The sequence below is a fragment of the Oncorhynchus mykiss genome, chromosome 1, assembly GCF_013265735.2.
Source record: "Oncorhynchus mykiss isolate Arlee chromosome 1, USDA_OmykA_1.1, whole genome shotgun sequence".
In the NCBI taxonomy this organism is placed as follows: domain Eukaryota; kingdom Metazoa; phylum Chordata; class Actinopteri; order Salmoniformes; family Salmonidae; genus Oncorhynchus; species Oncorhynchus mykiss.
The window spans coordinates 62863862-62877663 of NC_048565.1; the positions used below are offsets into that span (position 1 = coordinate 62863862).

Genomic DNA, 13802 nt, shown 5'->3' on the forward strand with positions numbered 1-13802 from the left:
CACACACACACACATTTCAATTGGGTATATGGGGATCCCACCAGGGGAGCAGTTTAACAAAAGTATGTCATGTGTTGTCTGGTAGCCAATTAATAACTGTCCTCTGGATCACTGCAGTGCCGCAGAGTCCTGCAGGATTTAGCCTACTCAACCATGTAGGAAACAGAGAAAATGTTTGGAAGAACATAAAGCATACTGTGCTATGCGGTACAAAGGAGCAAGCCAGAATGTGAATGAATGTGCCGGTCTGAAAATAGTCAGGGGAAATGGTGGGAGAATGAGTGCCTCAATGTATTTTATGAGAGCGAGACCTTGAATACAGTGTCTGCTGTATGCCCACTAGGTTTACAGAGCAGATTGGATCAGATCAAGGCAGAGAGAGTAAAGAGGAGAGAGGGAGAGGAGAGAGTGGGAAACTGAGTGAGAGAGCAAAAGAGAGAGAGAGAGAGAGAAGCAGAGAACAGACTGTTTAAAACAGCACTGTTTCGGGAAAGGAGGGACATCCAGCGCAGCAGCAGAGGCAGCATACTGATCCTCCAACCAGCTGCTGAGCAGACCTCCAGAGCGCCAGACCTCACCCTCAGCCTGACCTCTCTCCACCCCAGCAGATAGCTGCCCGCTGACGGAAGAGAGAGCAAGAGACACACCAGGGAAAAGGAGAGGATCCCACTCCACCCGTTCAAAACCGCCTCAAGCTGTGGCTAGGGGAGCAGACAGACAGACACCGGTGCTGCAGGCAGTGGTGAGAGATGGTTAGGAGGAGGAGACTACAGCTCCAGAGTGGAATAGCTGGATCGAACCTGAGAGGAATTCCAAAAACAGCTGTCCGGCAGACATCCCTCCCGAGAGCAAGTGGCGAGAGCAGGGCGGCCCCAGGGCAGAGACAGTAGTCAGTCAGCCCCAGTGAGTTTGGGAACCACACGCCACACACACCTCTTTAGCAGTCAGCACTAGGACTGCAGACCTTCAGGAGGGCAGTGGACACCTTTTGGCAGGAACCAGGAGCTTATCCCAGGAATTACACAAGGTGAGGGAAAGGGTGAGCAATGTTTAAGACTTGTTAGTGTGTAATGGGTGTAGAATATCTCTGGCATCGCATCATGTACAGTGATTTGGTACATTATGGTAAAACCTTCAAAGTATTCAAAGGGACAATGTTGCTGTTAGCGTGTGTCTCTGTGGTTCAACACTGTTGAATGTGATAATTAGTGTTCAGTTATGGATATAAAGAGTGCAGGGGTATTTTACATTACAGGGGGTGAGCAGTTCGGGGCAACCTGACACCACTTCTTTCTTTCCTAGAGGGGACATTTTAAGCCAGGCAACACACTTCTGACATGTTGAGCTTTGCGTTAATCTCCCGAGTGAACAGATTTTATTTTTAGGTTCTCGCAAGGTTTTTGGAGGGGTTTTTGGAGTGGCTCATCAGACTGCACTCATCGCATTGCCAGTGAGTGGTTGTGTTGTCATTCCCTTCATGTCTTTTCTGCTTTGATATGGTTTCCTGCCCGGCCCTGCCAAGGACAACTGGTGGCACGGGTGGCACGGGGGGTAAACGCTGACAGCTGGGGTGGGGAGGTACAGAGGAGGGGAGAATCAGACAGAACAAACACACCACCCTGCCATTCTATTACACTCCCACCACAGCCACATCCAGGCCCCAAGAGGAACAACTGCCTGTAATTGAGGTTTCTTTATGTAACAGAAACAGCTCAGACCAAGTCTTCTTAGGGCTACCATTACCCTCTGCGGTGGTATGCCCTAGTTCTTTTTTAAATTGCGGACGAAAATAAAGGGGACAATCTATTCATGGTCATGTCAGAATTTAAGGGGTTAAAGGTTAGAGTTTAAAATATGAACACGGGCTATAACCTCCTAGCCCAACATACATACAGTACATCGAAATATATAACTATGTTTTTACAAAACCACATGTTCAGTGACCATGGAATCCCTAAAAACCTTAATATCCCACTAATGCTAGTATGAGACAAACATTTGCTTGAAGGAAGGATTGTGATGGTTCCTTTTTTTTGAAGAACGATAATGGATAAAATAGGTCAAATTGTGAGCCGAAGTGTGTGCTGCTTCAATGTTTATTGTAGGCCTTTCTAGGTTTGTCACCCATATGATGCATTTCTGTGTACAGTGAGAACAAACTGTAAAGTGTCATCATGGGCACTTGTTTAGAATACAGCACACTTACTTACACAAGCTCTAATAATAAGCTGACGCAGATAGTCGAAACAGCCGGTTGTGAGGAGATGAGAGATGGGGTCCATAACCGGACCCCACGGCCCTCACCCAAAATCATCTGTCCATTACCCAAAGCCCTCAGCGCTTCCCTAGTCTACTACAACCCTCTCTGCTTACAATAGCTAATCCCCTTAACTGGACCTTGCTTTGCATTACATGGAACTCCCCATGTCTGTAACAAACCCAATGCTGTCCTTAGAGGCTGGAACAGCTCCAGCTCCCCCATCATGTCTGCACAGATACATAAAGCCGACCCAATGACACATTAGCTTTATTCGCCACTCTCGATGATTGGACCGGTGCTCAGCAACCACTTGGGAGGAAGGCGCCAGCAGATCGCCCCCCCCCCCCCCCCCCTCCCCTCCCCTCCTTCCCCGGAGGTGTAAATGAAAACCCTTGACCGCATTCTGCAGTGGCGTCGCGGCAGGCCCAGGGCTGGCAACGAACATTCGCTGCTCTCGCTGCTCCTCTTGGGCTCCAGTCCAAAAGTACAGTGTGAATCTGGCCTTGAGTAGGAGTTAGACCAGTACGCACCTCCTCAACAATTTCACAACCAGTGAAAGTTCCAGTTTAAATATTTATATCAGATATTTTTTGCTTTTTATACAGCTTATTAGTTATCCTGTCAGAATAACATTTTTCATAAAAAATATATAAATATTATCCCCTCTTTGTTTTTTGTTTTTTTTATACATACACACATTTACATACATGGTACTTTTGTTTTGCACAGTTACAGTACAGTACACATAGTTTTTTATATATACACATATTTTGGATAGTTATTACTTAGACATGTATATAGTGTTTCCAGTAAAAACTATTGCCGATCATGAGCTTTTTAAACCCAGCCCTTTGATACTCTTAGCAACATCTGCAGAGCTGAAATTGTCGTATGCTTCATATATATAACATTCGGTCGGTTGCAAGAGTTTTGTGTAATAATTTCACATTGGAAAAACTCTGTGTTGAATCAAGCATTGTTTTGTATATCAGTTCATACCCCATGTGTCATATATATATATATATATATATGTATATATATATATATATATATATATATATCAGATATTTTGCTTTTACAACAGCTGGCGTCCACTATTAGTTATCCTCACAGAAAAACAGAGTTAGCTGACTGAGCTGAATACCACTTCCTTTTTAATTAACTAGTGGCCTCTGACATTCCAATCATGCCTGCCAAATGCAGCCAAACTCCATTCCGCCACCAGAATGATCCGTTTGAAGGTCATCCGCTTTCCGTACACCAGCTGACATTTCATAGGCAACGGCTGTCGACCTTGATTTAGATGCATAACGGATGTCTCTCTATGCTATCGGATGTCTCTTTATGCTAAACTATCAATAGCATAACTCTGTAGAAATCTTCCACCCGAGCCAAATTCCCCATCGCTGGACAGGAGGGAATTTGGCTAGGATGAGGGAATCTATATAGGGACTATACAGCTGATTACAACAACAACAACAACAAAACACGGTCATCCATCATAATGCTATGGATTTCCCATGACACTTGAGAATAGCGGATCTGTATTCCATCCGCACAGACCCAGCAGGTGGTCTGGCTCTGATGCTAGGGCAGTCCAATAATCAATACGTGTGTCAGACTGTAGCTGCCTAAGCCAGTGACCGTCTGCAGTTTGGGAAGGTATTATAAGGCAGGTAACGCGGCTGCAGTCGCAGCACAGAGTACATACATTTGAAGGAGCCCATGAGCGGAAGGGTTTAGGATTTGGAGGTTTGCTTTTCTCCGACTTCCTATCGGAACCCAGCCGCAGTGGGCCTTAGCTGTCAAGGTCAACTGAGAAAGAGCAGTACGGAGAGAGGCGGAGAGAGAGAGAGAGAGAGAGAGAGAGAGAGAGAGGGAGAAGGGAAAAGGAGTCAGATGCTATGCGAGGCAGGGTCTCTTTGTTTTCTTTTCTGTCCCGTAAAAAAAAAAAAACACTGCAGGACTCTTTTAAACGGTCTGTTATTCCTCTTTCTCTCTTTCTCATTCTCTCCGTGTCAGACGCACAGCGAACAAACACATGGCGCGTGTTCAAACCTTCTTGCTATCTCTCCTGAGCCCAGTCAAGCACCTCATACAAACACTTACACTCACTCCAACACTAACATGCACAAGGCCCCTTAAGAGAGCGGTGTTGCCATTCAGACCCACTCACACATATTCTGCATATATATACATAGAGAGAGAGAGAGCCACAGTGCTTGTTAAGTGACAATTTATTTGTGTTGTAATGCCCAAGTGAGGACATTCTCTGAACCACTTCATTTAACCTACCATATGTTCAGTTTTTGGCACTTTGGTTTTGTATTGTTTGAGTAAGTAGGTCTTCCAGTAATAATGTATGTATGACCATTGCTATATTAGACTTTAAAAATGTAGCGGTGTCATGGGAAATGCAGATGCCAATTTTGCTTCACTCAATGGGAAGTCAAATTATTTTTAGTACAGGAAACACTGATGTTATCATTTAGATGAGCAACGGTGATATTATCCTTCATTTAGTCTAGGCACCAAATGCCTCTGGTTGAAAAAGACTACTGTGTCTGTCGTCTTCACAGTTATACAGGTATCCGGTCTGCAGTCCAGATTAACACCATGCCAAGTGTCCATGGCTGTCCCCACTAAACATGTACCATGGATGAATGTGAATTTGTGAATTTTTTATTAGGATCCCCATTAGCTGACGCCGTAACATTAGCTAATCGTCCTGGGGTCCAACACCAATTAATAAGATATTACAAACAATTACAAATGAATACTTTACAAACATTTAACAAGTAGACAACACAGACAATTAAAATACCTGACAGTAAAACACATTTAACATTCAGTTGATGCTTTCTATTTCCTGTCCAGTCATATGGTTTATCGCATTAGATGTTCTTAAAAAGATTCTCGAAGGTGGATTTAGGAATATGGATTGGTAAAGGGTTCTATTCAGCTGTGGCTCTAGATAAAACTGTAGATTTAAGGTGATTTGTCCTTGGCTTGGGTTGTCTTAGATGCCCTGAATTTACCTGTCTAGTTTGGTGGTTATGTGTGTTGCTAGTATGTACTAACTGGCCTGAGAAATACTGTATTTTTTGGAAAAATATAACATTCCTAAAGAAAATCAGAATACTGGATATTCATTTGTTTTCAAAGTGAAGCCATGAGAAATTGTGACGCATTTGGATAATATTCATATGGATAGAGCAATGAAGAGGTAATCTGGCAGCCCTGTTTTGAGCAATTTTGAGCTTTTTATATATTTTTTTGCTGCAGACGACCATATAACTGGACAGTACTCAAAGTGTGATAGGACCAGGGATTGAATCACCTGATTCAGAGTGCTAGATGTTACATAGTCTGAACATTTACTTGAAACAGAAATTCCCATACCTATCTTAATGTTATTTATGTGTTCTGCCCATGATAAAGCTACGTCCAACATGACAACTAGTAGTTTCATTTTTTCACTTGCTCTACATGCATTCTATTCACAGACAAATTAAATTGGGGATCATCAGCAAGCATATATTTTGAACCCAATACATTTAGTTTTATAAACACCAATTTGTTCATATCAACCCACTCTGACACCATTCTTAGTTCACTACTCAGTACATCTGTTAGTTCCTTATATTCTGATGCTGCAATAAATATTGTAGAGTCATCAGCATACATGACCACTCTTGATTTGTTCAATACTGAAGGTAAATCATTAGTAAAGCTAGAGTAGAGAAGTGGGCCTAGGCAGCTTCCTTGAGGATCACCACAGTGTATATCTTTACTGTTTGAAAAACTACCATTAAAGAACACTTTTTGCCTTTTTCACGAATAGATAGCTTTCCATCCAGGATAGAGCTGCAGACTTAAAACCATAATATTTGAGTTTACCTAGTAACAGTTCATGATCAATTACATCAAAAACAGCACTGAAATCTAGCAACACTGCACCAACTAACTTCCTGTCATCTATACTCTTTAACCAATCATCTGTCATTTGTGCTAAGGCCGTACTCGTAGAATGCCCTTTGCATGCATGCTGAAAACAAGTTACATGAGAAATAATCCTTGATTTGTACAGATGCAATGTTTTCCAATAATTTACTTGACACAGGCAGCAAGTTTAAAGGATGACTATTAGGACCAGTGAATGCAGATGTTTTATCCTTAGGTAGTGGAATAGCCTTTGACTCTTTCCAGACTTCTGGGCACATCCCATACATTTAGCACTTATTAAAAATATGAGAGATTGGGGTAGATATTTGGTAAGTTGTAACTCTAAGCAATATGGCATCAAGATTATCTGTACAGGGTGAATTGTCATCCGAAAGAGACAACAGCATCTGTTCCCCCTCTTCCCTTTCTACTTGGTGAAATTCAAACACGCATTGCCTCTCCTTCATGATCCAACCTTTCCTAAGGGTATATGACATGGAGCCATTGTAACGCTCGTCGAAATGGGGAGACCAAGAGTTCATCATAATTTATTTGTGAAACAGCAACAAAACAATAAAGAGAAACAAACGAACGAACGAACATACAGCCTTGTAGGGCTCAAAAGCAACAATACAAAAAACAAGATCCCACAAACAACAGGCGGGAAAAGGCTGCTTAAATATGATCCCCAATCAGAGACAACGATAGACAGCTGCCTCTGATTGGGAATCATACCAGGCCAACATAGAAATACAAAAACTAGACTACACATGGAAATAATAAACTAGAACACCCCCCAGTCACGCCCTGACCTACTCCACCATAGAAAATAAAGGCTTTCTATGGTCAGGATGTGACAGCCATCAGTAGGAATCATAGAATTCCTCAACTTGTCCACTTTGCCTGTAAAATATTAATTAAAGCAGTTTGCGATGTCTTGTGGTTTTGTATTAATATACCCTCTGATTCAACAAAAGAGGAGGACATATTCGAATTCCTACCCATAATAGCATTCAACGTTCTCCACAGTTTTCCCATCACACTTTACAACAGTATATCAATTTTGTGTCTATACAAGATTTCTTAATTTACAATCATTTGCTTATCAAACACAGTGCCAGATTTATCTGCTGCTTCTTTTGGCATCGTAACATTCAATCATTATATTTCTCAGCTCATCACCAATCCATGGGGCACCGCTTGACCTCACAGTGCATTTTCTTAAAGGGGCATGCTTACCAGCTATACCCATGAGTACAGTTGAAGTCGGAAGTTTACATAGACCTCGCCAAATACATTTAAACTCGGTTTCACAATTCCTGACGTTTAATCCTAGTAAAAATTCCCTGTTTTAGGTGAGTTAGTATCACCACTTAACTTTAAGAATGTGAAATGTCAGAACTATAGTAGAGAGAATGTAACGGCAGATCTCCTCTTCGTCTGAAGAGGAGTAAGGATCGGACCAAGATGCAACGTGGTAAGTGTTCATGACAATATTTTAATAAAGACAAAATGAACACTCGAACAAAAACAATAAACGATAACGTGAAATCTACAAAAAAAAACGAAACAGTACCAACTGTGGCAACAAACACACACACTGAAAAAAAAACACCCACAAACCAACCCAGGCTACCTAAGTATGATTCTCAATCAGAGACAACAAACGACACCTGCCTCTGATTGAGAACCATACTAGGCCGAAACAGAAACCAAACATAGATAAACAAACATAGACTGCCCACCCCAACTCACACCCTGACCATACTAAATAAAGACAAAACAAAGGAAATAAAAGGTCAGAACGTGACAGAGAATGATTTATTTCAGCTTTTATTTCTTTCATCACATTACCAGTGGGTCAGAAGTTTACATACACTCAATTTGTATTTGGTATACACTCAATTTGTATACACTCAATTTGTATTTTTCCAATGACATGGTACAATTTTTTGGGCTGATTTCATGTTGAATTCACGTTAGTTGAAAATCAAATGTAAATCAAAACTAGAGGTTGAACTGATGACTGCCCAGTGGGATGACTGGTATTTCAGTCAAAATTACGATTGAAACAGAACGTCCAGCTATCAAAGTAAAAACAAATAAGCATCTGCCTCCCCCTCTTTTAAAATCCTCCAATAATCCCCTGTAGCCCTCCTCCAACCGTTAGTTCTCCTAACTCTTCCCTTCCCTCTTTCTCTGCATCACTTCAACGCCCCCCTCTTTCCCTCTTGGTGCGTGTCTGGGCAGTAGCCCTCTCCTCCATCGTCTGCCTTGCTCTGATCCTACTAAAGCCCTCTCACCTCTCTTCGCCCAATCTGCTGTCCAGCTGTTCCATATTAGCACATGTTGGAGGAGGCAGCCTTGGAGGGGGGTCTCGTAAGGACCTGAGCAGATGGGCCTGAGCCTGGGCTTCAGTTCACCAGGCCTTGCCCTCGAATCTCATATGGCCTTTACGCTTTCTAAATGCAGGGGGATGAGGGGAACTGGGGATGAAGACATTCCGTGTGTGTCCACTATTTATTTTGTCGTCTTGTGTAAGTAACTTTATATTGTTATTTGAATGGGGATTGACATGAAGAGTAGATCATCAGTGACAGACCAGTTGGGATTCTAGGGAAGAAGTTGGAGAAATGTCTATGTATCAACATTTTATTGGAATGTAAAATGTAACATTGGCTCAAGCATCTTGGCACAACATACCCCAGATTTGACTAATAGACTGATAAACTGTGTATGTTTAGGGAAAAAACATTTTGTTCTTTTTCTTTCCTCAGAAATGGGGCTGGTTGACCACACTGCAACCTCATAGACAACACTGGTGAGAACTTGGACTCCTGATCAACTTGGATTTCCTGATTAATGACAGAAATATCAAAGCTATCTTCGGAGCAGCACAAGACAACACAGCCATTTCATTGAGAATGTAATTTCCTCATCTCCCCAGGGAGACCTTGTGCTCAGTGTGAAGTTCTTCACCCATCCTAAAGTTCCGGGAGAGTCCTCCTCTTTGTCCTTTATCTCTGAGCTCTATTCAACAGTGACCACCATGCCTGCCAAAGCACCCATCTACCTGAAGTCCAAAAATAGCAAGAAAGGCAAGAAGTGTCGTCTGAGAGACATCCTGTCCCCAGACATGATCAGCCCACCGCTGGGGGACTTCCGCCACACCATCCACATCGGAAAAGGCGGGGAGAGGGACGCCTTCGGGGACATGTCCTTCCTCCAGGGAAGGTTTGAGCTCCTGCCTGGGAAAGGTGAGGTGTTCCGTCCGCAGTACAGCATCCACAACGAGTTCCTGCGGGCCAACAGCGCATCTGATGCCCAGTTTCCTGACACACCCTCTCCCGTTCTAAAGAACGCCATCTCACTCCCTTCAATTGGGGGTTGCCAGGCCCTCACCCTGCCCCACCTCTCCACCGCTGTGTTCTCTATGCCCGCTATGGACCCCCTGGTTTGCATGGTAGGGCGGATCCCTACCTCTCCCCTGGGGAGCCCAGACGGGGCTGACATCCTGGAGGTTGAAACCCCGTTGGGTTCCATCGAGGTCTTCAGCAGCAACCCGACCAGACATCCGACAGAAGTCACAACCAAACCAGGCGTCCTGCTGGATCTGATAGAGAAACCAGAGAAGCCAAAGACGGAGAAAGTCTCCAAAAGTCATCATAAAAAGCACAATGGTGAAAACGGGTATGAAAAGCCTTCACCTACCTATTACATCAATGGCAACAGCAATGGTAACGGTGTCTTCAATGAAAACAGCAATGGCATCTTCAATAGTAATGAAGGCTTCAGCGGCAATGACAACCGCAATGGCTTTAGAAGCTTTAACAATGACATTACCCTCCGCTTCGAGAAAAAGCTCTCTGATTGCAATGGAGACTGGGTGGACAGGGACAGCGGGGTGGATGAGGGGCGCCTATGCGACTTTGACTTTGAGTTCTCCAAGGACAAGAGCGTGTCACAGTATTCAATCTCCCACATCACCGGGTCTCTTCTGTCACTTGAACTCGATTTGGGCCCCTCCATTCTTGATGATGTACTCAACATCATGGGTGACCCCAAGGCAAAGAGCAGACCTTGAGCAATGCCAAAGCTGAAGAGGTGAAAGGGAAATACAGAACTTGAGAGAAGTATGAGAAAGGTCTCACAAACCTGTCAAGATACAGTCCATGGCATGTGGAGCGCTGCTTATGTCCTTATTTTCTAAATAAGTTTCTAATTTAGCTTCTTGGAAGTCTCAATGCTTTTATTGTTTGTGCGTTGTGCCACCAGTATTAGGAGATGCATGTGCTATTGAATTACTACTAAACCAAAGCCATTGTGCCTTTTATTTTGCAATTAAATTAAGATTAAAGGGTAGTTTAGTGTTCTTTTCCCGACTTTTGCTGTAGATAAAAAAGGTTGCTTTGATACACAATCTAAAGCCCTGTTTCTCTGTAAATATAATGCATCTTGTGTGACTTTTAACATGTTTATCAAGGCACTGTTTTGTTTGTCACATGACCATTTTATTAACAAAACTACAAAGAATCTTATGCATAATATACAGTACTTGTGTTTTTATTAAATGGCATTAATAAATTAAATGTGTCCTATTTCCCTCTACTTTTTTCAAAAGAGTGAAATAATATGTGATTGTGCAGTTGTATCATTGATGGTATGATACAGTATATTTCAGAGAAAATGACTGAGGTTTGAGAGTAAAAGATGGATGAACTCAAAGTGAAGACGATAGGCCTACACAGTACAGTACACTTGGAAAGTGAGAAAGACGAGCAAAAAAAGCGAGAAGGCCTGAGAAGAGATGCGAAACGGAAACAGACCCGAGAGAGTGGGGAAAAAAAGAGAAGAACAGAATAGATTTCTTTCTCATCTTCTGGCATTCTTTACGTTCTGCTTCACTGCCCTGCCGTGGGAGCACTGATGGGAGAGCACTCAAACAGGCGCCTGCTCCGTTTGTCTGCGTGCGGACGGGGACAAGCAGAGGAGGGGTCTTTAAAATTCCCTACATTCCACTAACGGAGCACAAGCATCCAGGAGCGGGCATAAATCAGCTGTTTAGAGTTGTTGTATAAAGGGTTGTAAAAGTGTCTCACAAGACAGGCAAACTTTTTTTTTTGTTTCCGTGCAAAGAGATGGATTGCAGCTCTCCTCTGTCTTTGATCAAGAAGGTCAATTCCTGACCTAGCGGTGTTGAGGCAACATTCTGATTTGGCAATTGAAGTCGAAAGTTTACATACACCTTAGCCAAATACATTTAAACTCAAGTTTTTCACAATTCCTGACATTTAATCATTGTAAAAATTCCCTGTCTTAGGTCAGTTAGGGTCAGCAATTTATTTTAAGAATTTGAAATGTCAGAATAATAGTATAGAGAATTATTTATTTCAGCTTTTATTTCTTTCATCACATTCCCAGTGGGTCAGACACTCAATTTGTATTTGGTAGCATTGTCTTTAAATTGTTTAACTTGGGTCAAACATTTTGGGCAGCCTTCTACAAGCTTAACACATTAAGTTCGGTGAAATTTGGCCCATTCCTCCCGACAGAGCTGGTGTAACGGAGTCAGGTTTGTAGGCCTCCTTGCTCACACACTTTTTCAGTTCTGCCCATACATTTTCTATGGAATTGAGGGCAGGGCTTTGTGATGGCCACTCCAATACCTTGACTTTGTTGTCCTTAAGCCGTTTTGCCACAAATTTGGAAGTATGCTTGGGGTAATTGTCCATTTCGAAGACCCATATGCGACCAAGCTTTAACTTCCTGACTGATGTCTTGAGATGTTGCTTCAATATATCCATAGAATTTTCCTTCCTCATGAAGCCATCTATCTTGTGTAGTGCACCATTCCCTCCTGCAGTAAAGTACCCCCACAACATAATGCTGCCACCCCCGTGCTTCATGGTTGGGATGGTGTTCTTCAGTTTGCAATCCTCCCTCTTTTTCCTCCAAACATAACAATGGTCATTATGGCCAAACAGTTCTATTTTTGTTTCATCAGACCAGAGGACATTTCTCCAAAAAGTATGATCTTTATCCCCATGTGCAGTTGCAAACTATAGTCTGGCTTTTTTAATGGCGGTTTTGGAGCAGTGGCTTCTTCCTTGCTGAGCGGCCTTTCAGGTTATGACAATATAGGACTCGTTTTACTGTGGATATAGATACTTTTGTACCTGTTTCCTCCAGCATCTTCACAAGGTCCTTTGCTGTTGTTCTGGGATTGATTTGCACTTTTCGCACCAAAGTACATTCATCTCTAGGAGACAGAATGTGTCTCCTTCCTGAACGGTATGACGGCTGCGTGGTCCCATGGTGTTTATACTTGCGTATTATTGTTTGTACAGATGAACGTAGTACCTTCAGGCGTTTGGAAATTGCTCCCAAAGATGAACCAGACTTGTGGAGGTCTACAATTTTTTCTGAGGTCTTGGCTGATTTCTTTTGATTTTCCATGATGTCAAGCAACGAGGCACTGCGTTTGAAGGTAGGCCTTGAAATACATCCACAGATACACCTCCAATTGACTCAAATTATGTCAATTAGCCTATCAGAAGCTTCTAAAGCCATGACATAATTTTCTGTAATTTTCCAAGCTGTTTAAAGGCACAGTCAACTTAGTGGATGTAAACTTCTGACCCAATGGAATTGTGAAACAGTGAATTATAAGTGAAATAATCTGTCTGTAAACAATTGTTGGAACAATTACTTGTCATGCACAAAGTAGATGTCCTAACCGACTTGCCAAAACTATAGTTTGTTAACAAGAAATTTGTGGAGATGTTGAAAAACAAGTTTGAAAAATATGTTTTAATGACTCCAACCTAAGGGTATATAAACTTCTGACTTCAACTGTATGTGAACACTGCTGTTTACAAAAGGTGCTGCGGCTGCAGTATGGTGTGATATGTTGCATTCCTTTGAAAGTTAAAAGGCTTCGCGTCAGAACAAATAATTACCAGAGACTAATTTGACGTCCTCAAATGGAAAATACTGAAAATGTTTTAATTGTCTGTAATGTGTTATAAAAGGTGTGAGACATTCCATTTGTGTGTTTGTGGGATTGTTTAAGTTTGTTGTCTAGTTGTGAAGCCTTGTACAACTTCTGGTCTCGACCATGCTGCTAATCTTTCACTGAGGTGCTGGGTTAGGGCTGCCAATTGTCTTTTTTGTCTTTATTCATACATGTTTGTTTAGTATGATTTATTTTTATTATAAATAAAAAGAAAAATCCTCTTTTTCTCCCCAATTTCGTGATATCCAATTACAGTCTTGTCCCGTCGCTGTAACTCCCGTACAGACTCGGGAGATGCGAAGGTCGAGAACCATAAGTCCTCCGAACCACGCACTGCTTCTTGACACACTACTCGCTTAACCCGGAAGCCAGCTGCACCAATGTGTCAGAGGAAACACCATACAACTGGCTACCGAAGTCAGTGTGCATACGCCTGGCCCGCCACAAGGAGTCGCTAGAGCACGATGGGACAAGGACATCCCAGCCGGCCAAACCCCCTCCTATCCTGGACAACGCACCATGGGTCTCCCTGTCACGGCTAGTTGCGACAGCCTGGGATCAAACCCGGGCCTGTAGTGACAC

General features: G+C 42.6%; 1 protein-coding gene across 3 annotated transcripts; it reads left to right on the forward strand.

Moving 5' to 3' along the window:
• Nucleotides 1-339: 339 nt before the first annotated feature.
• LOC110526628 (cdc42 effector protein 3) lies at nucleotides 340-10794 on the forward strand. Of its 3 annotated transcripts, none has more exons than XM_021607771.2 (2): nucleotides 340-1039; nucleotides 8983-10794. In XM_021607771.2, exon 2 carries the CDS (start codon nucleotides 9255-9257, stop codon nucleotides 10287-10289), a length of 1035 nt encoding a protein of 344 aa, XP_021463446.2. In that variant the 5' UTR covers nucleotides 340-1039; nucleotides 8983-9254; the 3' UTR covers nucleotides 10290-10794. The 3 variants fall into 3 exon arrangements, with proteins under 3 accessions (XP_021463446.2, XP_021463438.2, XP_036838265.1); XM_021607763.2 differs by having other exon boundaries at nucleotides 353-1027; XM_036982370.1 differs by lacking the exon at nucleotides 340-1039 and adding an exon at nucleotides 8086-8742.
• The last annotated feature ends 3008 nt before the right edge of the window (nucleotides 10795-13802 follow it).

Bases quoted from the DNA above. Each gene is read 5' to 3' on its own strand.
- LOC110526628 (XM_021607771.2), top strand. From the start codon at position 9,255: ATGCCTGCCAAAGCACCCATCTACCTGAAGTCCAAAAATAGCAAGAAA.